General features: G+C 32.6%; 1 protein-coding gene and 2 non-coding genes across 4 annotated transcripts; 1 reads left to right on the forward strand and 2 right to left on the reverse strand.

The window, feature by feature from the left end:
- Positions 1 to 123: 123 nt before the first annotated feature.
- Positions 124 to 27,534, reverse strand: LOC6639920 (patched domain-containing protein 3). Of its 2 annotated transcripts, none has more exons than XM_047010093.1 (10): positions 27,000 to 27,534; positions 10,543 to 10,673; positions 9,951 to 10,096; positions 5,249 to 5,463; positions 5,008 to 5,189; positions 4,764 to 4,943; positions 4,373 to 4,536; positions 3,967 to 4,305; positions 2,737 to 3,050; positions 124 to 2,674 (listed from the first exon to the last, which is right to left on the reverse strand). In XM_047010093.1, the coding sequence occupies exons 2-10, from the start codon at positions 10,671 to 10,673 to the stop codon at positions 806 to 808; spliced, it is 3,540 nt and encodes a 1,179-aa protein (XP_046866049.1). In that variant the 5' UTR covers positions 27,000 to 27,534; the 3' UTR covers positions 124 to 805. The 2 variants fall into 2 exon arrangements, with proteins under 2 accessions (XP_046866049.1, XP_002063588.2); XM_002063552.4 differs by lacking the exon at positions 27,000 to 27,534 and adding an exon at positions 23,320 to 23,852.
- Trnan-guu lies at positions 11,179 to 11,252 on the reverse strand. The gene has a single exon. It is a non-coding gene; the product is annotated as a tRNA-Asn (tRNA).
- Trnan-guu lies at positions 12,220 to 12,293 on the forward strand. Its single transcript has one exon. It is a non-coding gene; the product is annotated as a tRNA-Asn (tRNA).
- Positions 27,535 to 27,679: the final 145 nt, after the last annotated feature.

Here is a 27,679-nt window from a genome sequence, read left to right on the forward strand (position 1 = left end):
ATGTATATATATCAAGAGAGAGTTTCTTATAGATTAGTTAAATAATTATTCAGTGGCTTTATAGCTATTATACAAAAAAATCATTAATTAATTAAATCTAAAATGAATTGTTTGTTGTTGTTTTAAATAAAAGCAAACATGAACTAATGCAGAAAAATTATTTATACTTAATTACAATAAACAATATACGATATAATGGAACCTTAAGTTGTGTGACTTGCGTTTTCTTCTTTTCGGTTTTTCTTTTCTTTTTTGAGGAATGTTATTACTCTTAGACTATAAAACAATTATTCACTTAAGGAATTGAAAAAACTAGGTGATAAATAAAATCATTAGAAGCTTGAAATATATATTCTTGCAAAGAAAGTGAATAAAGTGATCAATATCTAAATAAGTTTTCTAGTTTTTCAGATATTCAAATAAAATTTGTAACTTTAGTTTACTTTGGCCTTGGGTATAAGAATTTCATAGATCGGACCATTGTAAGATATAGAAATGTTTATTATTTTGCAAGGTTATATAAACTTCGTCTAAGCCGAAGTTAGCTTCTATTTCTATTCCTTTTTTAGCTAATTTTGAGTATTAAAGTGCTTTCAAGTGTATGCTAGAGATGGGACAAACAATCGCACATCTCTAGCATCACATTCGGCACATTTATCGAAGTGTTGTGTGTCGTGTTGGCTAAAGTGATGTATGTATAGTGAAGTGAAGAGTGGGAAGGGGCAAGCTATAACTTAAACCTACTTATTGTTGATCTTTTCCTGACAAAGTTACCCAACCCATCGACACACAGACACATTGATCCTTACTGATAGTAGTCACCATATTGATAAGTTGTGGCTGGTTGTTTTGATCGCTGATACAGATTGTGATGGGAGGACGAGCGATAGGCAAAAGCGGCGGCATTGGCAGTCTCTGAATGGCGATTTTTATGCTGATGCTGGGCTGGCGATTGAGTGCGTCGGGCACGACGTTCCTCAATGTTCGCTGGCCAGCGTTGATGATGGCGTGTCGAGTCCTCCGACGATCGCCGACGATGATAACGTTTAACGGAGGAATTTAAAGCGCCAGCTCCTGCTCCTCCTGCTGCCCCTGGTGGTGGCTGTTGACGATAACTATTGCTACTCTCATCCCCGCTGCCAGGACTGCCTAAGAACTGATGACGCAAACGCTCATCAATGGAGGAGTTGGGTGTGCCATTCATATCGATAATATCCCCATGGGAATTGCGACGATTTCTCGGTGGCTGTTGCTGCTGCTGCATGTCCTGATCATAGACACTGCGTCGTTGTCTGTTCCTTTGTTGCTGTTCATGGACATCGAGACGTTCACGCCATTCAGCAGCCGACACTTGTTGGCCATAGAGATCGGGTTGAGCCTGAAACTGGGCCCCGCCATTTCCATAGATATTCTGATACGAAGAACGTCGCCAGCCTTCATCATAGTTTCTTCGCTGATGTCCTGATTTGGGTGTCTCTTCTTCTGTTGCTAGAGCGGCATTTGCCATCTGTTGACGTCTCTGTGAGCGACTTGAACTCGACTCTGAGGAATCTTCACCTGAGGTGCCCAGACCTAAATCCTTTTCATCCACGCCGTAAGCTTTATAGGGGGCTCCGAGGAATCCTTTAGAGCTATACGGACCATTGATGCCCATGGTGGGATATTGCATATAGTAGGATTGTGTGAATGGTTTCTCCAGCTTTGTTTCGTCCTCATCATCGACATCCGCATCGCTGCCATCGTCGCGTCCCGTCCAGGTTAGCCAAGAGCCCGGTCCAAAGAGGGACAACAAAACGGGAAGTAAAAATAAACCATGCATTGCTCCAAAGAAGATGACCAAGAAGACCATTTTGAAGAATACCAAAAAGATATAACTCTGAGCCAGCAGCAAGGCTATAATGCCCAATATGGTTGAACTGGAACCCTGCACAATGGGCAGACCCAACGAATGCAAAGCTTCACGTACACGGGCCTTGGGACTGCGTTTCTTCGACGACATATAGCAATAGCAGATGTGGGCAGTGAAATCCACCGAAAATCCAATGCACATTATCAAATTGATCATGGAAATCGAATCCAGATTGACATCCCACAAGGCCATATAACCAGCCACGCCCATCTCAATGGATATAACCGAAAAGGCCACCCACAGGGAGCAAAGTATATTGGGTATGAAGATAAACGAAATGATCATCATGATGACCGCGCCAATGACCATGGCTTGCAATGAGACCGGACGCACTAGCTCGAATTGATCAAAGAATACGAAATACGGATGAAAGATCGACGCATTCAATGGAGAATCTTTGCAGATTTTACGCAAATCACGAACCATTTCCTTCTCATGATTCGTATCGGTTATATTGACAGCCTGTATCAAAAATCTCGAGGCTATGATCTGTGTCTCATCATCATTGAAGCGCACGTCGAGGGAAAATGGATTACCCGGAAAGAGCCAATGCTCTTTGACGGCATCAATGAACGATTCCTCATCATCAATTGTTGTATTCAGATAATCATTATTACGTTCCATAAACGATAAGAATGAACGTAACCAGGATTCGGTATAACGTCGAGATGTCACATACGAAGTATGCTCCAAGGTGCTAGTCAGATTCTCCACTTGCTCTTGCACCACAGGATCTGAGTAATTCAAGGCGCCAGCTATAATAACCTACAAATTGGAAACAAAGTTAATACAATTTACATGGAATCCCTTAGACTCATTCAACTTACCTGCATTCTGTAGGGAAATTCACGATAATAGTCATCTTCACGATCAAAAAACTCCACCGAATAGGAATCCTCTCTGGATAACTTGCGTCGTTCGAGTCCTTCCTTTATTTGGGTTATGCCATAACAAGCTCCAACCAAATAACTAGCAAATGCCAATATGATAATAACCTTGCACCATTTATTATTAATAACCGCTGCCAATTTATCCTTGAAGAAGGCCATGAACATGTGATCCTTATTATCAACAGGATTATCGGCATCATTACGATCAATGCCACCAGCCATTATAGCCTTGTAGAGGAAGTTGCGTTTCTCTGTCAAACACATAGAAGAGAAATATTTATTAAAAGAGTTATAAAAGATTAGCTACAAGTCAACCAACAACCAGTTGCCATTGACCTGATTCTTTCTAGTCCAGTTTATGTTGTACTTTTTTATTATTATTTTTTTCTTTTTCTATTTATCTCATGATCAAGTTCATGTTGCAGCTGCTGCACTCAAAGAAAAAGCTGACAAGACTAGGTAAATGGTTAAACAAAAGGCTTAAAGCTTTTTCTTTTAGTGTAAGTGACAATTCTAGGCCATTTGCAACACTGCACTGTGGGGCAAACTATTATTTAATTTCAACTAAAAAGAAATGTGTTTTTGAGACTTTTTTTCCCCTTGCCCTTTTTCCCTTCTTTTAGGTTGACTAAAGTAAAATTTGTCTTAAAATTTTTTGCATACATTTAGGCTGTATTTTTAATTGTCTTTACTTAATCTGCTTAAATCCCTTTATTATTTACATAAACTTAAATTGCAAAAAAACTTTATTAATTTTGTTTTGAATTTTCTTGATTTTTCATTTAGCTAAAAAAAAGAATTCCTAATTTTCTTTTAATTTAGCTTGCGGATTCTTGTGACTTTAAACTTCAAGTCAAACTCGTTTTAACCAGCAACATTTTGGTTTTTCATTAAGAGAAGCAGCAAAAACTAGCAACAATTTGTGATACATTGTTAATAACTTTTAAGTTTTATACCCAGTTGAAATTTTCGACAACATAATGTCTAGCAATATTAATAAAATTATGTTGAAAAATTAAAAAAAATACTTTTTAACAAAACTTAAGTATTCACAATTAAAAAGTTTAGAAAAAAGAAAAACTTTTTGCCCCCGTGGTTCAGTGTCAACAAGTGAACAAGGTTCATATTTATGAGTAATTTGGTTTTTTTCTCTTGTGGTTCACTCACCTTTAATTGCCACTGACATCGGTTGCACCTTACAACCGAAAATCGCATGCAAATTCTTCCTCTCTCTGTAGCCCGATATGGCCATGCATGCGGCAAAGAAAGTAATGTGCCAAATGAATGTGAAACAAACCGCAAATACAGAATAGGTACAAAAGATTTTCACCGAACGGAACGGACTTATAATGCCGATCAGAAATGATACAAAGTCAGTGACCGATGTGATTGTTATCGAGACAGCTGCCTCGGACATCATGTGAGCCATGCGCTCGTGTACAGGCATTTTGGCGGGTGTTCGACGCCAACCAGCCAACATCACAAAGGTGTCATCGATGCCAATGCCTGAAACGAGGTAATCAATCAAATTAGCAAGATTCATAGAGAAGACATAAGAAATATATATACTTACCAATCATTAGGAAAGGAGCAGCTAGATTAATGCCAATAAACTCAATGCCGCAATACATGGCCAGACCAAAGGCGGCCAGAGTTGCCATTATAGCCGAAATGTTACCCATTAGACCCAGCCAGGGTTTCGAACGAACAGCATCTCCCATCATACAGGTAATTACACTAAAATGGAGAACACAAAAGTTTCAATAAAGTTTAGTCAAAATAAGAGCTGTTTCAAATGATATTAAATGCACATTATCGATAACTAAAGTTCATTTAGAATCAACAGTAATCGATAATTGACTTTAGCTTTATCTGGTTGGGAATTACAAGTAACAAACTCACAGAAAACTTTCTCAATTCTTAAAGTTTTTATCATCTTCATGCAGTCTTAGTATTAAACTCACCTAAAGAGACCCATTAATAGAAATGTTGAACTAAAATAGGGCACTACAGTCTTTGTATTCTTCTCCAGTTCATGATCCAAAGTTCTTGAGGCAAAATATGATACAGATATGTGTTTAAATTTCCCCGTATTTTCAGCATTGCCCACAACTTTCAAGAAGGTCTCCTCCCATTCAGCGCCCCTGCAATCAATAGGGAAAGAAATTAGATTTCCATTTGGTTAACCTATTCCAGTTATAGTCTTACTTGGCATCCTGACGCTTATTATCGGCTGTGACAAAGTAAACCAACTGAATGGCTGGCACACTTATAATTAAATTATCTTCAGTTAATTTGGTACCACCAAAGAAGACAGGAAACAGATGGGCATCCCAGGTAACCGGATTGAACATGAAGGGAAATGTTAAATTCAATTGACCCGTCTCAATCTGTAAGAATCAATTGTTAAAGAAAACTTTCAAAATGTTTGGAGTACTCTTAGACTTACATCATCCATAATGGCATCCAGATTGAGTATATCATTCTCAAAGCATTCATTCTCCCAGCGTGCACAGTTGTCCTTATAGGTGTAGGTATCTCCATCATAGGTTACTGTGGCATTCTGTATTATATTATCCAATTGTCGCAATTCCTGAAAGATCTCACGACGTATCATATTGGTATCACCATCTTTGGCTATCACAATGACTCGCCCGAAGCGACCTGGAACCAAAAATTAAGAAAATAACATTAGCAATGGTTTTTCTTTTCAAAACAATTAAATTGAAGGTTGCCCGCCACTGCCCACTGCCTTCCCCCCAAAGTCCCCACTCCACTCCTTCTTAAAGGCAAAATGTGACAATAATTTTAATGAATTTCATTTATTTTGCTCGCTTGTGCTTCCACTTTACTTCCACAATAAATTGTAGGTACTACGCTTTTTGTGTGTTTAATGCGCCATAACAAATGCATCCTCGTGTGTTTGCGTCAGTGTTTGGTGCGGCCCATTATACACACATAAAAATACAAAATATACAATATACAATATAGATAGCTTTATCTGTGTATATAACTAATAATACGGATCGATATCTATGAAAATATCATTCCTAACAGATCTATGGAACGTGCCCAACTACACGTTCTTCTAGCATATCTTTCAGTTGATTCTGTGAATGAACTTGCGGTTCAGTGTTCTTATCGAACTTACTATAATTAGATCATGAGCAATCTGTACACGTTGAGCCCCCAACAAGATTTATCTATTAGATATTCTAATTCAACTTGAAGAGGCTCATAACATATTACCTAAATTTATGATATGCGATTTTAATTGACTATAAAGGGTCTTATCAAGAGGAAGGCCCTAATATCTGGTTTACAAATTGATTTCTTATGCAAATTTGGCTATTTTAGACAGTTTGCCTTAAAAACAATATGAAATTTTAATTATTTTTGGCTATAGTCTATAAGGGCATGCAAATAAATATTTATTTTAATTATATTTTACTAATTAATACTTCTAACTAATAGTTGAATATATTATAGTTAATAGTTAATAACTTAATCTTGAAAAGCAAGCAAGGAAAAAGCAAAAGCACATATCGTTCAGTAAGTGAAATAAAATGTAATTTTTATGGCTTTAAATTTACAGTTTTATTGTTAGTTGAACTGTTTTTGCAAGCGCATGTACTTAATCTGTGAAGGGTTCTAAAAAAAACTTAGTTTAAGCTGCCTATAAAGATGATAATCAAATGCAATATCTTATTCGAAAGGTATATAATAAAATATATATTACTTAGTATATATTGTATAACCCTTTTGGGACCACTTTTCCCCATAGGCAACATTTTGTGGATACTTAGAGCCTCCAAATTAACGTTTGTTAATATGCCATCAAATATTTTTGAGTTTCCGAATTTAAATTCGGTTCTGAATTGAAAAATATATTGATCAATGCAATATTTAATTTGTTTTCAATACTTTCAATATGCTTCTTAATAAAAAGTTTTCTAAACTAACTAGTTTATGGAACTCGATAGTTTCTAGATTTTAGATAGATGAAAAATGCACTTTTCAATGTCTTAGTCAATGCATTCTTCTATATATTATACAATACATTGCGTAATATATTAATCAATACATTGTTTGAATCTTTATTCGACACGTTTTTTACTTAATTCAGAAATTAAAAAATTTAGCAATGTAGTATTTCACTAAATGAATTCAGCTTTCACTTGAAAAAGACTGATACAGATCTACCCCAAGATGGCAAGAGGAATGCAACTAAAACTAACTGATTCTTAGCACCCAAAATACCTTCCTCAAGGGAACGTATTAGAATTATTCTAACTATAAGACGATAGATACATAGATAACTAAAATTACTTCAAAGTTAATGTTCTTAATCTACTTAAAATCATAACCAATTATCGCCAATCTTAACAAACCTAACACATATACTTTAAAGTTCAACTAAATTAATGATTCGATTTCTAAAATGTCCAAGTCTTGTCTCTAAGTCTCAATGGTATCAATTCAAGCAACTTGTGAAAAGCCAAGTCGATTCCGTCTATCAAATGAACCGGATATCCTAAATGAAAGCTGCACACAAACAACGCAAGCAAAAAGAGAAATATTAAATGATGTTACGCTTTGAAATGCTTATCGATAAATTCAATTTTTATATAACATTGTGACCAAAACCAAGCGAAAGAAACAAAAAAGAAAAATGCAAGCAATTTATTGCCGGTCAATGTTATTTTTTTTTTTTTTTGCTATTGCTTTGTTGCGCTCCATAAACAAATTTCTCAAGTCAACGATAGGCGAAAGTTGCTTTTGCAGTTAGTTGCAGTTGTTGTTTTTTTTTTTTGGGTCTCGGTGCAACAAAGAGGCAGAGTTAGAGGCAGAGGCACATGAGGCGCATCTAACTGGTCGTAACTGACTCCAAGCAAAGTAAATGTGGTCTTAAAATGCATTACTTTTGCGGTTTATTGAAGACTCCCCAGCTGCAGCTTAGTCGTTGTTGTTGTTTTTTTTGCTCTAGCAATCGCACAATTTGCTCAAACGTTTGTCAAAACAAAGTTCAATGATGCTACAAACTTGTACGCAATAAATCTTGAGTAGATTTCCAATTTTCATATACCCTAACTATGGGGTGAATGGGTTTTTACAAACGCTTTGTAAGTAGAATAAATTAACGATGTTGTAAGCTAAAAAATTGATAATGGAACTTAATATCGATTTAAAATCTATTATACGAAGAAAAAGTAAGAGATAGGGATGGTAATATTACTTATATTATAATATTAATATTATATTAATATTATCGATATATATCGATATTAATAGCAAAAGTGTCGATAAATCGAAGATGAATAGTTTAAGATTACAGAAACGATTTTAAATGGGGAAACTAAAAAAATGTAAAGGCATATTACGAAATATAAAAAGAAAATTCAGTTTTGTGTCCTAGGAATCCTGGGTTGCCCTCTAGAAAATGTTGCTTATAGGCAACTCTGGTTCCAAAGAGTTCTCTTATTGGGTTAAATTGGTTTGGTAATCGATTTAGTATTTTATTTTTTCAACATATCTTCAAGTTCTTATATTTTAAAAAATTAACTTCCTTGGATCTTAATTAGTTAATAATGCGCTTTGTTATCCTTTAATAGGGCAATCTTAAAATTACTTTTCCAGAGTTACAAGAACTGTCTGAATATCGTAGAAATACCATTTTTGTCATTTATTATAATTTTTTTAAAATATAGGTATTTCTTTGATAAATAATTTGTTTTTTAAGATACCAGAAGAGAAAACCTTTTGGCTTAAACTCTTGATACATTATCTATAATATGTCTAATCGGTGCTATTTTCGTTTTCAATTCCGGATGAATTTGCCAAAATTATAATAAATAACTGCTCTCGTTTCCGTTTCGAAAGTTGATCACTTGATTGGCTTCTTCTCGCCTCAAAAAAATTGTAATTTTTAATCTTAAAATAAATCGATTCGAAAAAAGAAAACATTTCGGAAACGGACATATGAATATTAGTTTAAAGTAAATCCATTTTATTAAATGATCCATAATAAAATTAAGATTTTAAATTTAAGATTTAGAGCATCCGATTTTGCATTTCGCTAACTTCGCTGCACATGAACTCACATGGCTAAGAGTAGAGACAATTGGCCCGAATCTCTGAGTGCAAGTTTTTTTTTGTATCTTCTTTTGTTTTTATTAGATACATCACAAAAAGTATCTAATGCAGTTGCCGATGTTGATGATGCTCAGTGCACATTGAGTGCAATTCATAAGAATGAGGTTAAATTATTTCGCAAGAATTATGGTTAAAGTCTCTATGTTTATCTCGGCAAATCTATGTGTGTGTGCGTGTGTGTGTGTATGTAGGGGTATTGGGTGTGTTGTTGTGTTTTTAATAGCGACATTTTTTTCCTCATTTTGTTGTAAATAATTCAAGACAAAAAAAAATTTAATGATATTTTTATGAGGTTTTTTTTTACAAAACTCGCTTTAATTGTTTCTGTAGCTCATTTTGCACGTTTCTCTTTGTGAAACTGTAATTTCATAGTTGCTGTTGTTGTTGTTGTTGGTGGTGGTGGTTTTTGCAACACTTTTACCGGCATTTAAAACTCTTACTTAATATGCCTTCAAACGTAACCGTACTAAATGAAATACCTGAAATAGTCTCGAGAGATTTAATTTTCGTGCATTTCTGTAAAGAACGCAAGTTCAAAGTCCTTTAATTTCACTTTTCTTTTGGATGGCTTTGAGCTTCTGTTTTTTGTTTTTTCTGGCACAATGCCATTTGACGGTTTTTTTTTTCGTTTCGTTCATTTATTTGGCAATTTGCTGTTGCCTTTGCCTAATAAACCATTTAGCGTAGTTAATAGCCTGTAAAACGTTGGCGAAGTTTCAGTTCAAGACCCCAATAAAATGCTGCGTCGGCCGAAAGTATCACAAAATTACTTTGAAAAACATATTTATTGCACATGAGACTTTAATTTTAATTTAATTTAATCTTGAACTCAAAATGTCGGTTGGGAAAAAAAAAGGTGTTAAGAGGAGGAAGAAAATGACATTTCCCCCATTGAAGGTGCAAAAAATGTGGCAACACATTAATAACTGCAGGTTGGCAATTCAGTTTGTGGGCCTGCCTTATATGGGAATGACGGATTCACAAATTTTGATACTTACCGGGTCTGGTAATGCGTCCCACATTGAATCGATGCGTATAATTGACTTTAAAATATTGCTCAACAACAGCACGTTCAGCCTTACCCTCTCCATTAATGGGTGAAAATAGATATTCGGGATCGATTTGATATTTCAATTGTTGATACCTAAACGAATAGAGAGAGAGAGGGAGAGAAATGTAATAAAACAAAGCGAGAGACAGAGAGAAAGAAATTAATGAGTTAAAATTGCAATTTATAAACGGATTTCGTAGGTTTGAACGTGGCACAGTTAGTTATCGATAATTAATGAATATGTAATCGAAACACGCCCATCGCTGTTATGCGTATCAAGCGGTGGTCTTTGATCTTTAGATAATAGAAAGATGTTGGAGTAAAACTTTTCACTACAAATATTGGAAGAAGAACTTTTTGAAAATGTTTATTTTGACAAAAAGAAAATCTGTAGTATTTGAGGCATTTTTTATTTGGAAATCTTTTTAACAGTCCATTAGTTATTTGTGAATTTGTGGAAGTTACCGTTATCGAAAAGGCCTTTATAATAACTATATTTATTACACTTAATGATTGTATTTACTTTCAGAATAACTTACCCTGTCATACATAAAAGTGTTAGCAAAACTGGAATGATAACAAAATATCCAGGATGTTTGGCTATGCATATTCCCAAATGATAAAATGATTTGTTTAGTGTCTTATCGACACACGATATGCCGCATGTCATCTGAAACAAAACAAATATAGAATGAATATAATTTCTATAAACACTTTTTGTGAGATCTCTCTCTCTCTCTAAGTGGTCATTAAAATCAAAAATAAATCTCAGTTAAGCGCTTGCATGTCAAACTCTAATGTGATTTGGTCGAAACGAAGGTGAAAGACAGAGATTTTGTGTGTTTGAACATATTATTTGTATGTATGTATGTTTTTGTTGTTATTGCCTTTTGTTCATTCGACACCTTCAACTTAAACTTTAGACACGCATTGTTTTTAGAGCTGCCTCACTTTGCTGCCACTGATGTTTGAATAAAATGCCCTTGTTCATCTACAAACAATCATCAAAAAAAACACAACACCACTAAAAATGAGGAAAACCACTAATAGTACACATTAACATGATTATAGAAGTCAAGTACGCTATATATAAAAAAAAAACCCAATAAAATAAACACAAATCATTTAAAAACAAAAATCTATGCCAAGAAAAACCCAATAAAAAAATCATTTTGCGCCCCCGGGTGGACTCGAACCACCAACCTTTCGGTTAACAGCCGAACGCGCTAACCGATTGCGCCACGGAGGCGATGTCTACTCCCGAAAAATTTGTAAATATATTTCCGTTTACTTAAAAGAGATGGCAAGTGTATAAAATTCTTATCTTGTAATTCTAAATAAAAATTATAAGATTAAAGAAATAAATTAAATTGGTTATTCCCCCTAAAAAGATATTTGGCATAGGTTTTTGTGTTTCATCTAGTTGAGGAATTAAATATAAAACAAGTTGAAAATAAAAACTTCAGTTAATCATCTATGTTTTACAATAGACTATATGGTCCTAGGCCGGGGAATCGGACGTACAGTGGCGACCACTGCTCTAGAATCATCTGCATTAGGGTCGGCCAGATTTTCTTTTTTCAAACCATTTTTAAAATACTTTGTCTATTTCCCTTTCTGTCATAGAGGATCTATCTTATGAGTCTTGTGGAATTCCCACTTCACCTATATTAACAGTTTTGGCTTAAGTTTTACATTTCTCTTATTGTTAAATTGACACATTTGGTCAAAAATAAAATTTCGAATAAGTCGATTTTACCATCATCTTTCCCGACTTTTAAATATTGTATACACGTCTTGAGTTTTAAGGCTTTCACGTTATTTTGTAAGTCCCCAAAGGACTAGGGGTAGCTAAATACATAAGGGTTTTCTAGATCTAATTGTAAAACAAATTTATTTGTATTGCTTGTTTACTAAAACTAGTATCAGCAAAAAGTGATGACAAAGGAATTTTAGTACTTTGTTGACTAAGAAACTATTACAGAAAAAGGTAAAATACATAATATATACATATATATTACCACTATACACACAATATATGTATATACATTTACAAGTATTTATAATTTTTGCTAACTAAAAGCAATTCCAATTGGAACTTTGTGTGAATCATGTTAAAATTCTGTTAACAGAACTTACATCATTTGAGTTCTAACATTCAGTTCTGTTAGACAGCCCGAGTTTCATGTTAAGCTTTTGACTCTCTTGGTGCATGAGCCTCCGTGGCGCAATCGGTTAGCGCGTTCGGCTGTTAACCGAAAGGTTGGTGGTTCGAGTCCACCCGGGGGCGCAAAATAACTTTTTTGTTCTTTAATTTTTTTTTAACTTTAAGACAGTTTAGAGGTTATTTATTAAGTATTTTTTGCTCACACAAAGGCTGCGCAATTAATATTTAGCCAATTTGTCATGCCAAACACAGAACATTGTCACTCACAATGCCATTTTGGTGTTTGTAGGCATTATGAATTTGTTAAATCAAAAAAGCTTGTTTGTACCCTACATGAATAGAACATTAGCCTTAACTCATTCATTCATTCACACAAACCGACTAACAATGAAATGAAATAACAATTAGGAAGCTGAAAGCCTTCAAGAAAACAAAAAAAACCTAATGCCTCTCAAACTGTAGAATGTTTATTTTTAATCTGTGGCTTTTGAAATTTTCCACACATTCTTTTAATATGCTGCATGAATTTCAATTCAAAATATGTTTAAAATAAATTTTTAAAATTTATATTAGTTTGCAATATATTTTTCTATTTTTTTAGGCATAATTTTTTAAAAAGGTTTGGGTAGGGAAGGCAGCTAAGGTGTTTAAATTCATTTCAGTTTTTTATGTAATTTTTTGTTTTTAATAATTTATTTAATTTAATTAATTTTTCATCTTTAAATTCATAGTTTTTTATGGAACTTTTTGTTTTCAATGATGTATGTATAATATTCAATTAATTTAAAGATGAAGCATTTCTTTCCATTCTTTTGCATCGATTTAAAATGTTTTCAAAAAATTGAGTAAAAAATGTCTTGCCGCTCTTTATTTGATTATTATTTGAATATTTTATTGCATTGATTATATTTGATTCTAAAATAGATGCCTATTTTTATTTATTTATTAAATAACTCAATTAAAATTAAAAATTTCATTTAAATAATTTGTTTAAATGATCATTTTTAAGCAATATAAGTGGTCTTTTAAATTTAAATAGTTTCTTGAACAATTTGGAGAAAGAAAATCTAAAATAAACCACTTATTATTTATGTTTCAGATTAGTTCGCTTAATTTGTTTCTTAGGAACTTAAACATTATGCTTGTAAATATGCCAATACCAGCTTATTTATAGATACATATTAACATTTAAATTTTTCATGGTACATAAGCCAAGTTAAACTCAATATCTAAATTAGATATGGGAGGCTGCATCTGGTCAGCGTAGTCCAATTAACATTTGCCTGCTAAACGTCATTTAAACATAAATTTAATGAGTTGGCGTTGATTTTTTCTTTTTGTATATTGTTGTTGTTATTGTTATTGTTGGTTGGTGTTGCCTGTTGCATACAGTTAGTTTACTTTCCATTTTCGTTTGATTTTTTTTTGTTGGTTTTTTCTTGCCTCTATTTTTAATTATTTTTCTCTATTTTTGGGTTCAACGACAACTGACGCTGCACTTTTACCAAAAATATAAAAAATAAAAGATAGACTAGTTTTATAGCACACCCATTATGAGATACTCTACTAACTATATATAAGTCTGACTTAAATAACAAGCATAATAAGCATAGTTTTCTATTAAAACTAATAAAGAAGAAGACCGGAAAAAGGTGAGATAAAGATTAGTTTAGTTGTTCTTTAGCAAATCTTAGTATGAAAGACTTATCTCTAACTTTTCTTCTCGATTTAACCAAGTTATTATACCCCTTTCTTGGCCAGGGCATTTAAGTAAAAATAAACGCCAAAGTGTTACAATTTTTGTTTGGATTTTAAGCACTTGAAAGACCAACATTACAACATGGGCACAGCAGCAGGTAAAACTACCAAGTATTGTGGGCCCACTTTGATTGTGAGTGAGGTACTTCAACTTTAGTTTTTTTTTTTTGGGTTTGGGGCTTGCAAATTGAGTCACAGCTCAAGGTTATAAGCTTTAACCGTCTTGGACCCCCTTTGTGTTTATGTTGACATAACGGTTCATTATGTTAAAATGATTTAATAAACCAGCAACTTCAGACCAGAAGTGAGGCATCAAGTGTTGAGTGTTTCGGTGTTGGAAACAACCGACTAGAATTCAAGTTAATGAAGTCCATTTAAAGGGCATTTTTATGGTTCAACGTGTGTGGTTTTTTTCGGCTTTTCAATTATCAATACAATTTTATTGCCTGGTAATTTACCTCACCTGAGTTGTGAAGCACTTTTGACAGTTGCTCTGCAAGAATATATTACCAAAAATTTATGATCTGTTTACGACTTGCAGGCGGCTTTAATTTTCAAAAAGTCAACTGTGCTATAATTAAGACATTTTCCACATGACAGTTTTTTTTTTTTTTTGCATATTTATGTGCCACAATTTGTTAATTTAACTGAATTTTGTGTGAACAAAAAGCATAAGTTTTAACAAATCAAAGTGTCATAAGGCAACAAAGTCACGAGTTGTATATCAAAAATAAATTGCCATTAGTTTGTTTGATGGATGCTGCATTTAGGTGAGAAATTTTATAAGTCTCTGTTGGAAATAACATTTTATAATTTTTAAATAATATTTAACAATATGATAGTAGTTGTAATTGATGCATAGATAATAGAGAAAGAGGAATAAGGCATATATAAAGCTGAAAAATAACCAACTTATATTATTGCCTAGGCCTTTTTATCACTTTAAAGTTAAATAACATAAGCAACTATTTTTAATGACTTTTTAAACAAAACTTTCCTACTCCATGTTAAAGCTATAACTTAGTAATGTAATGATCATTCCCTAAAAAAAAAAACATTCAACAAGTTTCGTTAAGTCAAATGTTTTTGCAGAAACCAAAAACAAAAATATTCACATCATAATCGGATTTTAAATCATTTCTTTACTCACTTATCAATGTCTATTTCAACTAACTCTAAAAATAGATACAAATAGACATAATTTGGTTATGCAAAATGTGAACAAAATTATTGTACAACCTACTTAAGGGAGGCAAAAGAAAACAAACATGGAAAAACAAACAAACTAAAGATGAAATACAACTCAAATAGTTCCACCTACTTTTCTCCTTCTTCATTTGTCTTTAGCTTAATGAACTTTACAATTATTACGCAAGTCCCCTTAAAGGGGCTAAAGGGGAGTCAGTCTGTGGGTCATTTCAATTTTCATAATCAACTTTTTTTTGGTCTATATTGACGCACTTTTAGTTGACTCATCTTGGTATTTTTTTGTTGTTGTTGTTGTTGTTGTTGGTGTGACTAAAACGATTTAAAATGCGTTTCGTATGTGAAATCGAAATGAAATTATAATTTTGTAACCTTGAGTAATAATTTCGATTCACTTTGGCGATTTGCGTGCCAAGAAAAATTGTATGCAAAATGCGTTTTCCCCCTCCCTCCCCATTCGGTCACTCCCTCATTCTGTAAAGTTGTCAAATTGTTGTGTGTGTTTTTCCCCCTCCCATTTGAATTTTAACTAGTTGATGAAATAAATGGAATGTATGTAGGTCAAGTTTTTGATACATGGCAGATTCTTCTTTTTGAAAAGAATTTCTTGAGAAAGTTTGTCGCTTGAGTCTTTTGTTTTTTTTTTAACAATTTGCTGTTTATTGTTTATTGGCTAACAAAAAAAAAAAAATGATTTCTTTAAAAGAATTTTTTTGTTGTACATATATGCAGATCTGAATGGGCTTAGCCTTTTTTGGGATTTTTGGGTCAAGTAAAAGTTGAAATTTTGACACAAAAATATAAAAAGAAGTTTAAACAAATTGGTTAATTCTTGTGGACAATCGAGTTTTTAGGTCTTGCATAATTCTTCTGCCAGTCTTTGGCAATTTTCCTGGCACATAGAGCCTGTAATTTATATAATTTACAAGAGGAGAGCTGTGGGTCTGCTTACAAGTTTTGCTTTACCCTCCAAATCAATAGCTATAAACGGGTATATTACTCTCAATATGGTTAAGCATTTTTCGCATATGTATGTTACAGGGTAATACAAAGCCGTTTTCTAAGCGTAAACATGCGTGATTTTTCCCTCCTTTTCCTCATGGCATTTTTGCCAAATCATAAAGTCAACAAACTTTCACTTTTTTTTTTGATGTTTTGGCTAACCGCAATATAAACTTAAAAATGCGAAAACCAAAGAAGGGTAGAAGGGAGAGGGGGAAAAATTACAAAATTAATATTAATTATTATTTAAATATATTTGACGCAAATCATTAAAAACACAAAAACCTCAAATGTAGGTCAAGTCATTGAAGTAGAACAGAAAGACAAGACTTAAGATTGACCTTAGCACGTGGGCGTATGTCAGCAGCAGCAACAAATCGATAATTATTATTGTCAAAGTGATTCATTTTGGCCAACAACCCGAAAAAAGGTCTCTTTGAATTGCCACACACACACACACACACACACACACTATATACACACAGACAGATATACAACAAAATGTTCGCAATGAATTTTAATTAGTTTTCGAGGCTGCTGACAAATCCAAAATGAAATCAAACATTGAAGGTGCCTTAACTGTTTATTTGTTGACTTTATTTTTAAACAGAAGTTACGTTACACACCATTTTTTTTTTGTTTTTGGGCTTGGTCCCTGTTAGCCAGATTCTTTGGGGCCAAAGTTAACTAAGTAAGCAAGTAGAAGAAGAAAACAAAACTCAAGTTGAAATCACTTTCTACTTTTTTTCTTCTTCAGTCGCATGCGTCGCGGTGGACCTCAATGTGGGTCACACAAGCAACAACAACAACAGCAACAACAACCGCTTTCAATTTGAATTCAGGCAGTTTTTGGTTTTTTGGCTTTTAGGTATGTATTTTTTATATATTTTTTTGATTTGTTTGGTTTCGCATTAATTAAGCATAGAGCTAGTTTTTTTTTTGTCTGTCTGTCTGTTGTTGATCTGTTTTATAACGCTTTGCATTTGAATTGAAGATTTAGAGTTTGGGTCACTGGAGCAAACGACGTCGTCGATCATTAAAAGAAGCTGTAAAAAACAATTGGAAGGGACTTAATCAAATTAAATGATTAGTTAGTTGATTGTGATAATGCCAGCAATTTCCGGTGATGGTCAAATTGGCAAAGTAGTCAAACGGGCAATGCTATCCTTAACAAATATATTCTTTTTCAATGTTTAGTATATCTTTAGGACTAACAAATTAAGAGGAAGATGGGAATACTCTTAAACAATTAAGCAAAAAAATGAGTGAAAAAATGGAAAACTTTGTCTGTAATTGTAAGTTTTTCTTGAATTAAACAATTAGCATTACAGTTTAATTGGTAGTCCAATGTAATTGTAGAGATCTTGGCATAATTTTCATGACGTAGACTTACTATAAAAATAGCAACCAGAATCTAAGCCAAGATCGTTCTTTCATTATAATGGAAAAACATTACAAATATTTAAAATATTAGTGTAGTAAACTTCATTGCAAAAGCTTTTTTGGATTCTTCCCAGAATTTGATATATATTATATATTCTAAAATTTATTGAAATGATTAATGTGATGCAGTTTGATCTCAATAAAATACAAAACTTGCTTAAATATATTTTTTTTCTTCTCATTTTAAATTTATTTTTTCAGCCGTTAGGATCAGACGCTTATTTAGCGGATTTCAGCTAAACGCATTTGGCGGGTTTTTTTGAGCCTCATCAGAGCTTGTTTTGGTGGTGTGGTAACACTGTCTTCTGGCAAGTTTCATGCAAGCTATCTGAATTCTTCCTTGTTTATTTTTTGTTATGTTGAAAGTGATTTAAAAAGTAAACAAAATAAATTGGCATAAAATTAATGAAATCGACATTCCTATAATTATTTCTGCAATGAAATCGGTGGGCAAATACTGTGAAATGTTTTTTTTGTATAAAAGAAAGACCGAGTTGAGGCAGGTGTGGTGAAAAGGATATTTATGCATGGGTTTTGTTTAGCTTTTTTCATGGGTTCACCACACATAAAACCAAAGAGAATTTATATTCTTAGGAAAATTGGCGAATACGAAAGAAGACCTTGTAATTTTTTAATGAATCAAATCTATTTAAATTATATAATATAAAAAGAATATACATAATACTATGACTTGTTGTTAGACTTATTGTTAGAATGTAAACCATTCTTCGTATTAGTCATTTGAAATCGTGTTTAACCACAAAAATATCGAAGCAAACAATTTAAAAGAAAAACCAACAAATTATTATAAAGATTGTCATAATTTTCTTCTACTTTGTGACAAAGTTTTTCCACTTCATTAGCATTTCACTTGCGCTTTCTTTCTCTTAACTATTGGCTGGGGACCTAGTTTAAGCCTTATCACACACGATCATTAACTTTTACTCTCTAATACTTTACTTTCCGTTGCAAACTGGCAATTATGACAACGTTTTTCCTTAACTCTGGTGTGTGTTTTTTCTACTTCTTTTTCTTCTTCTTTCTCTGTTTTTCTTTCAATCTTTCTTTCTTTTGTTACTTGTTTCTTTATTTTTATATTTCTATTTTTACCACCAACATTGAAGTTAATAAATCTACCAATTGACAGACGACAATAAAATGTAAGAGTCGGAGATGATCATCATTATCATAATGATCATGATCATGGTACTAAAGAAATGAAAATAAAACCAAAAGATAATAAAAGCATGAAGAAGAAGAAATGGACTGTGAGTAAGTGAGTGTGTGTGTGTGTGTGTAGAAAGAGGGAAAGAAGAAAAGAAAGTGCAAGCCAGTACTCACATACATACATATAACTCTGAAGATATATTTATTTATACATTTGTCTGTCTACCTATACATGCATATGCTTATATGTATGTATGTAGGTATGCATGTGTGAATATGTAACGGTACTTCTGAACCAGAGATCTACTGTCAGACATTGCACTTCAAAAAGTTGAAACTTGAGCTTGAGGCAATTTTCTGAGCCACTTTTCCTTTCAAGTTGCACGCGTACCCTTGTCTCTGTCTTCTCATACCTTTTAACTAGAAGGGTATATTAGAATTGAAGTAAATTATGTCAAAATGCACTTAAGAATGAAATTATACAAAATTATTACATTTATAGAAAACTTTTCTATGACAGAAACAGATTGAAGATTATTTAAAAACGTCTTTATTTATAATAACCCAGATTATAACATATATATACTTGATCAGCATCAATAGGTAGGTCGATATAGTCATGGTATTCTGTTTCTCTTAAACTTAAGCTTGTAGATCTTGACCTACTACAATTAATAATGCAACTTTCATTTAAGCATGTGTGTAAGAAAGAGATAGCTTACATAACAGTTTTATAAGAACTATTTATACGTATAAAAGGGATAGATAATTAAAATTTGTTTATTTGTGTGTATGAGACTAATCTATTTCTGTATAAAACAATAAAACAAAACTCCAAATATTATATTTACTTAAAATATTTAAACACTTTAAACTCCTAATGATAATTTTGACTGTCGTTTCTACCACTTTTCTCCAGGTGATCACTAATTCGTCTTAACTCCACTTAAGTGCACTAATTTTAAGATTTTGCCCTTGCTCTTGCTAATTGTTTGCCATTTGGAGGGGAAACAGAAAAACAAAACAAAACTTTTACTCAACACCTTGAAAACAAAAGTGTTATTTAGTTTGACCACTTTAGGCAAATCATCACTAACAGTTTTAATTTTCAAGTTGCTGTTAATTATTTAGTCAAACATTAACCAAAACTATTTGAATTGTGTTTCAATATTTGCTTTGCCAAATTGAGCAAATTATATGCCAACAATTATGAGCTAATCCATTTAAATGATATTGAATTAAACAAAAAACTGAATGTATTCCAACCGTGCCAACCAGATCAATTTAAGAAAACCAGTTTCAAGTAGATTTTCTTTTTGGGTCACTGACTACCTGCTGCAATCGTAACAACATTGAAGGTGTTAGAAACTATGGAAATTCCTTATGAAAAGTAGAAACACAAAAATAAAACGAAGAAAAAGGCTTAAGAAAGCAATTAAATTTTATTACTCTACCTGTTGTTGTGAACGAAAAGGATTGAAACTAACTTAATTGAGCATGACTGTACCAAAAAAGGGGGCAGATGGAATATTAAAATTCCCTTTGAACTCTTCACTGCAGGTTTTTGTTTATAAGAATGTATTTTGTCAAGTTTCCTTATTAAGTGTAAGAAAATAATGTTTCATATTACTAGACAAGTCTTAATTTTGCTGAAAAATTAAATATTTAGAAATCTAATTATTGAAAATCTTAAACTACTTTAAAAACTGTATGAAATTCACAAAAAAATTTGTTTTTATAATTGTAATCTAAGATGAAGTGTGTCAAATGAAATCGTAACTTGTTGAAAGTTAAGTTAAAGTTGGCCAATTGGGGCAAAGTCTTTTATAATGTTAAATAGTTCAAAAACTGTTAGATTATGATTTTTCAATGGAAATTTGAATGAAACTCTACTTTAACATGGTTAAAGTCTTTACGTTTTATTTATGAAAAGAATTGTTCCTTGTTTGTTGATGACTCTATCGTGAGACCAAACCAACTAAATACTTTACATTTGTTTAGAGGCTTTTAGATATACTAAAAAATTAATCCTTTTAGTAAACTAAGAGTATCTAGTTCACTTAAAAAAATGTAAACCATATAAGATTTAACAAATGCTTAAATCTAACTTTGTAGATTATACATTATCCGCCCATAAACCGAATTAGGGCTGTGAAATGAAGTAACGCTTTGGTCCTTAGGTGTATTCACTTCTTAAACATCTTTTTGCATACTTTCGGGGGAATAGTTTCCCCTTTAAGATCCGCCATTTCTCATACCTCATTTGTCTATGTATAAATTTGGCAACCTTTGAAATATTTTAAAATAAGAGAAGTATTTTGTTAAATTTTTTAAAGCCTATACAACTGTAAAGTGATATGACTATTGTCTTGTATTTAATTGAACTTCTTTTAGGTATTTTCAAATAAAAAGAGTAAACGCTTTAGTTAATTATATTGTAATTTGTTATTCAAAATATTAGCCCATATTTGTTTGTAACTTATTTTTCAAAACACTAGGACGTTATCAAAGGGGATTAATCATCGTAGAGTCCAAGCAAAGTACTTCAAAGCAACAGTTTTACCTCTTCAAAAACCACTTAAAGTTAGAATCAAGTTTCCTAATTCATTGATTATTATGTTGGCCTAGTTGTTAATATGTTTATTGTAATCAAGTTCACATAATAACCAAATGGTTGGGCATTTCCACACACATATTTGGCCTTGAACATAATTGGATATTGATAAAAAAAAAAAACACAAAATAACGGAGTAAAAAAAAAAATGAAATGAAATGCTGACCCAATCAACCGGTTTTTCTATATGTTTTTTTCGGCAGAAATTTCACTTAAACTTTCATTAACGTTTTTTTCGGAGAGTCGGTGAGCGAGGGAGGGGGGAATGGGAGGGCAACTGCAACTCCTTTCGATTCAGGTGGTTCGATGGTTATGTATTTAATTATAGCGAGTTCACATCATGTGTCAAACCGGATCAGCATTCACTAGTCAGACACTATGCGGGGCCGCCACCTCATTTATGTAATCCAAGTCCCAGTCACTAGTACCCCGCCTCCAGTTTCAATCCCAATTCCAAAACAAAAATAAATGCAAACATATGAAAATTACTTTTCATGTTGCTTTTTGGCCATCGTCGCTGACGTCGTTGCCGTTGCCGTTGACGTTTCTTTTCGTTTTGTTGGCCAATGTTTGCTATTGAATATTATTTCTCAGTCTTTCGACTTTTTCCGCTTAATTTTTATTAATGTCAATTCCGTTTGGCTCAGGTGTTTGTTGGCAATGGTTGTTGGTTGAGGGGCTTTTTATTTTCTGTCTTTCTGTCACTTGTTTGGTGTAATTTCATGTGCTCCAATTTGTCTCACAAGTGAATTAAGACTGTCAAAAGTTTGATTTTCCAGTTCATGTCAAACTGTATGCAACTGGTTCACATGTCTTAATACTTCATAATTTTCATTGTTTCTATGGCAATTTGTTAAATCATCTCTGCAATAATCATTTACTCTAATTGCAAGTTTTTTTCTTCAGTTGGCGTTCTTTAATTTTGCTATTCTATGTTTCTTTGTTCGCTTAACGCTCACTACGTCATTTGCTCAAATTTTGGTTCAGAAATTCCGATACGCAATTCTATTCAACATAAAATATTCAACCCTCATAGACACAACCCCTAAAAATGGTAAGAAATAAATGCGTATTTATTTAACGATTTATCCCCTTTAAGATGCTGGATGAATAATTTTTGTTGGTAACGAATAATTTAAAGGTGAGAATCAAATGATAAGGAAACAATTCATTTGAAATTCATTTAAAAATTTGTTAAGCAGAAGTTTTTGATCAGAAGTTTTTTAAGATAAAGTGACATAACTTTATATTGAATGGAATTCTGTAATGAAAAATGCAATCTATAAATAATCAGACCACCATTTAATTGTTTTTATTTAATTAGAAATTTGGAAGTGTATATTCTTAATAGATATCGAAATTTAAGCAGACTTAGATATAATATCTCGATTTTTGGGTAAAATTTCCCTCATTTCGTTTTTAGTAATTGCAAACTAGAAACAACTTTATTCTAGCTAAAGCTACTAGGGTCTGGACTAAATTTAACTATTTTTAAATGGCTGAAACTATTATAGTAAATATAAAACTTTAGACAACAAAACCAAAGACATTTTATGGGGAAAAAAAAGAAATTTCTTTGTTGAAACCGATAAACTCATAAAATAATCACAAAAAGAAATTTCTCTATTGAAACCAATAAATCACAAAATAAATTCGAAATATTTTTCACTAATTTAGCAAAAATGTGAATTAATTTTCTTTTGATTATTTTGTAAGCGGCAGTTTTTTTGAATTTTTTGCTATGGAATTGGCACATGGAATTATTTGTTTTCAAGTCAACTTAAAAATGTATATATGTAAAATTAATTTTCCATATTATTTATCTATATTTGTAATTGCAAAAGGGAATATTTTATAATTTAAAATGCTTAGTTAAGCCAATGCCATTAAGACCTTTATGCTGAGGTTTTTATCTTTTCATTTTTGTATATCAATTTTAATTTCTTGATTAAAATTTACCTTTAAATAAATTGTTTAAAAATTCGTTAGTTAAATATCCAAAAATATGTTCGATGTGGTTGTTCGTTAGGAATTTACTCTTTATTTATATAGTATTGCACTGGAAAATATGTGATAATATTTTCTATTCTGGATACACTAGATATATTCTATTATTTGCAATATAAAAGGGAACTTTTTCACGTTTTCATTTTGATGAATATTTGCACTCGATGCCTATATCGAAACGAAATCGTATTTGAATCGTAGCCGTATGATTTACGCCGACTTTTTGCCGATTTGCGACCGTTAGCTTTGAGACCGTCTCACGGACTGAACCGAGTTTGATATGAAGGCGCTTTACGTTGTGATTCGGTTACGTTAAATTTTTCAATTCCAATTTCTGTTGTCGTCTTTTGTTCACTTTATAAATTGGCTCTGATTGCTACTGAACCGACTGTCTGTCTGTCTTCTTGGCTGGCTCAGCCCCCGAAAGAAAGAAAGTAGCGCGCACAACCAACCGTCTCGCTCAACGTAGTGAAATGGAATGAAGTTGGCTCAGAGTCGCTCATTTTGCTCGTGGCTCTCGCGTCTCACCTGAGTTTCTCTCTCTCTCTCTGAGGTAATGTCTCTCTCTCTCTTACTGCTCGATCTTGTTGCACCTTGTTAACTAGTTTACATCGGTTTTGATTTTTTGGGAAAAATCTTGAATTTTCTTTCCACTCTTTATACCTGTTTCCCCGTTTATCCTCAACAGGTGTGTCCCTCCGTCTGTGTCTGTAGACTCACAAATCTCTGAAGGTCGTCTCCCTCGGTTATTAATCGCCACTTTCTTTCTAAAGAGCGCCGAGCCGACAAGCCTGAGTACACACTAACCGAATGTGCCAGATGGACAAGTCGCGGGTGAGTTCAGGTGAATTTCAAACGAATCATAAATATATATATATGGAATTTCGTTTGAATGCATATTTGGTAGGCTTATGAATATTTTAGCATACATCAAGAATTCAAACTGTTTTTTCTTTGATCAAGTACTTGACAAATGCAAATTTGAGATTGAGAAGAGTTGGAATTTGCCTAGATGAAAGTAAACCATTATTAACTTCAAGATCTTATAAAGACACGTGACAAATTTTAATTACTTTCACTACTAACTCATCTAAAAGGAACAAATTTTTAGAGAATAAATTCAAAACAATTTCAGAAATAATTTTTTTTAGTCTAAAATTAAACTCATCTTCTTTTAGAACTTAATATTTTATAAAATATTTCAAATTTATCATTTTGAAATTTGAATTCATTTCCATCTGGCTGACAAATTAGAATTCAAATTTCAAAATGATAAATTTCAAATAATTCCACAAACTGTTTTGAATCTAATTTATGTAAAATAAGTTTGTTGATAAATCCTTAAAAAAAATAAATACAATAAATAGGATATAAATAATGAAAATATTTTTTAAATGTTGGCTAATTTTATTAATTTTTTGTAGTTTCTTCTTTTTGTGAGCAATGAAAATTCTTTTTTAAATAAATTTTGATAGAAAAGTGATTGATACATTTCATTATTAAAACTTCTGATATAAAATGTAAGAAACAAATTTTGTTATGGTTTCTATATATTTATATAATAATAAATATAAAAAAAAACAAAAACAATTTTTATGAAACCTTTTTGTGTCAGCTGAAGATGGCGAATAAAAGATTTAAAAAATTCTGAGAAATGTAATCAAAGCAAATTTGAAAATTATTTCAAACATAAAATTTAAAGAAGTTTAATCTTTGGTTTTATACGGACCCAAAAGATCTTTTCTCTTTTAAAATAATTATGAATCTTCTTTTAGAACTTAAACAATCATTTGCTTTTCTGAATATTTCGTTGTAAACAAATTAGAAATGGATTTAAGAATTCAAATTCAAATGGTTAAGTTAGATATGTCCGAATGTAGTTAATAAATTGAGGTAGTCAAATGGAGAAAATTCTAAATGCATTTGAGTCATATTCACTAAATTTGTTGTTGTTTTGCGATTCCCGCACTAATCTCAGATCTAATTGAGTAAAAACCTTTCCTGGGAATCAACATTTAGATGCGTCATTTGTTTTCTACTACAGATTTCTAGAAAAATACATATACTAAAAGGATACTACACAACGTAAAACATAAGATTAAGAGTGAAAGAGCTGAAAAGTGATCAACCTGAATGAGCAAATAGCCGAGACGATACGTATTTGTTGATGGCTCAGGAATTTAAGCGGAAATTTTAATAAAAATCATTTACAATTTATATCAAACACAGAAAGAAAGAGAGAGACGAGTGACTACACACACAATGGCAAAGAGGGGTACGGGGGAGTGGGCTATGGACCGGGGCGATTGTGTGTGATTGTGATAAAAATATACGTATGTATATACCAAACAATGAACTATTGGAAGTACAAGTATTATGCCCACGTTGTATATAGTAAGTATAATGTCAGTCGAGCACGTTCAACTCGCCAGAGCCGGAGAATTGAACCACACACACCCACATACACAGGGAAAGGGCAATTAAGTGGGAGGAGGTGTTTGGTGGTCTGGTCTCCATGTCGTCGGTGTTGTATTCAATTTTGTGCAATCAAGCCCCAAACCATGTGCTAGTCCCGAGTCCAAATCCAAATCCGTGTGTATATATATAGGTATATGTTGATCTCACTGAAGGCATTAATAAGATCTTCATTGGCTACTGAATGCGCCGGGGAATCGAGCATAATTTGCACTGCACAGAGAGAAAAAAAATAATCACATCTCTTAGTTCTTCTTTGACATAAAAATGCCATTTTCTCGCAATTGATGTATGGAATGAGATTCCTTTATACAAAGATTTCCATATTCATGCAATTGAGATATATATTCCAAATTCATTTCCCTTACATATTCGCGAAATCGATAGATCATAATGCAAATAAATAGAAAAGGAATCCAATGGCGATCCATCAGTTTTCCACTGCAATCCTCCAAAGAAATTGGCCAATTATTAAGCGATTCCCTATAAATTCTCGATGTAATACTTTCACAGTCCACAAGCATCATTATTAAGGTCATTAGAATGCCTATGAAGACATTCCGACTGGTAATGATAATTGAAATATCTTTTTCAAGTATTTGTATATTTAATATCATTTTGACTTTAGACTGACAAGTTTTTCGCCAAGTGTATAGATGAAGAAAAAATTTGATTCAATTTAATGATCACAATTTGCTCAGTGATCTGAGTTATCAGCTCAATTAGAGCTAATCGTGCATTAAAATGAACATTTTATTTTTATTTTTCTTGAAATTCAAGATCAACAAATTTCTGTAAAGAATTTTTAATTTTCGGCAAATACACCGGAAATCACACAAGTGAGAGAGATAGCAGCAGTTTATTCTTTGTGAAAAGGTGTGGGGGAGTAAAGGAGATAGCTCTACATTTAGCTTCCTCTTTTCAACACTGTTCAGTTGAGGCGCGCCATATTTGGATTTAAATGTTACACATCAAAGTTTTGGCTTATTTTGGTATTGTATTGGGTAAAACTTGAACCAACATCTCAAATTTAGTGAACCTAATCTTACTTACAATTTCTTACTTACAACTTACACTTTCTTAAGAAATGTTTTCGTATTGAAAGCATTTGTTAAGGTATTTACTTTTCTTAGTTCCTAAATCGTCTCAAAATTTACCTTTTCGTTTTCGAGTTGTTTTCAAAAATATGTGATTAAATATCCAAAAAAGTTTATAGTTGATTTTTAGTTAAGAGTCTCTTAAGTAACTCTTTATAAAGTATTGCACTAGAAAACATTTAGTAGTTTCCTTTCTAAACTAAATATAGAACTTGTCACGTTGCCATTTGAGTGAATTTTTTTTTTTTATATATTTGCACTTTATCAAAACGAAATCGTATCCATGTATCGTAGCCGTATGATTTACGCCGACTTTTTGCCGATTTGCGACCGTTAGCTTTGAGACCGTCTCTCGGACTGAACCGCGTTTGATATGAAGGCGCTTTACGTTGTGATTCGGTTACGTTAAATTTTTTAATTCCAATTTCTGTTGTCGTCTTTTGTTCACTTTATAAATTGGCTCTGATTGCTACTGAACCGACTGTCTGTCTGTCTCTCTGTCTGTCTTCTTGGCTGGCTAAGCCCCCGAAAGAAAGAAAGTAGCGCGCACAACCAACCGTCTCGCTCAACGTAGTGAAATGGAATGAAGTTGGCTCAGAGTCGCTCATATTTCTCGTGGCTCTCGCGTCTCACCTGAGTTTCTGTCTCTCAGTGGTTATGGGTCTCTCTTTGCGATCTTGTTGCACCTTGCTTACTAGTTTGCGGCGGTTTTGGTTTTATGTGTAAATATCTTGATTTTC

The sequence above is a fragment of the Drosophila willistoni genome, assembly GCF_018902025.1.
Source record: "Drosophila willistoni isolate 14030-0811.24 chromosome 2L unlocalized genomic scaffold, UCI_dwil_1.1 Seg196, whole genome shotgun sequence".
Classification (NCBI taxonomy): domain Eukaryota; kingdom Metazoa; phylum Arthropoda; class Insecta; order Diptera; family Drosophilidae; genus Drosophila; species Drosophila willistoni.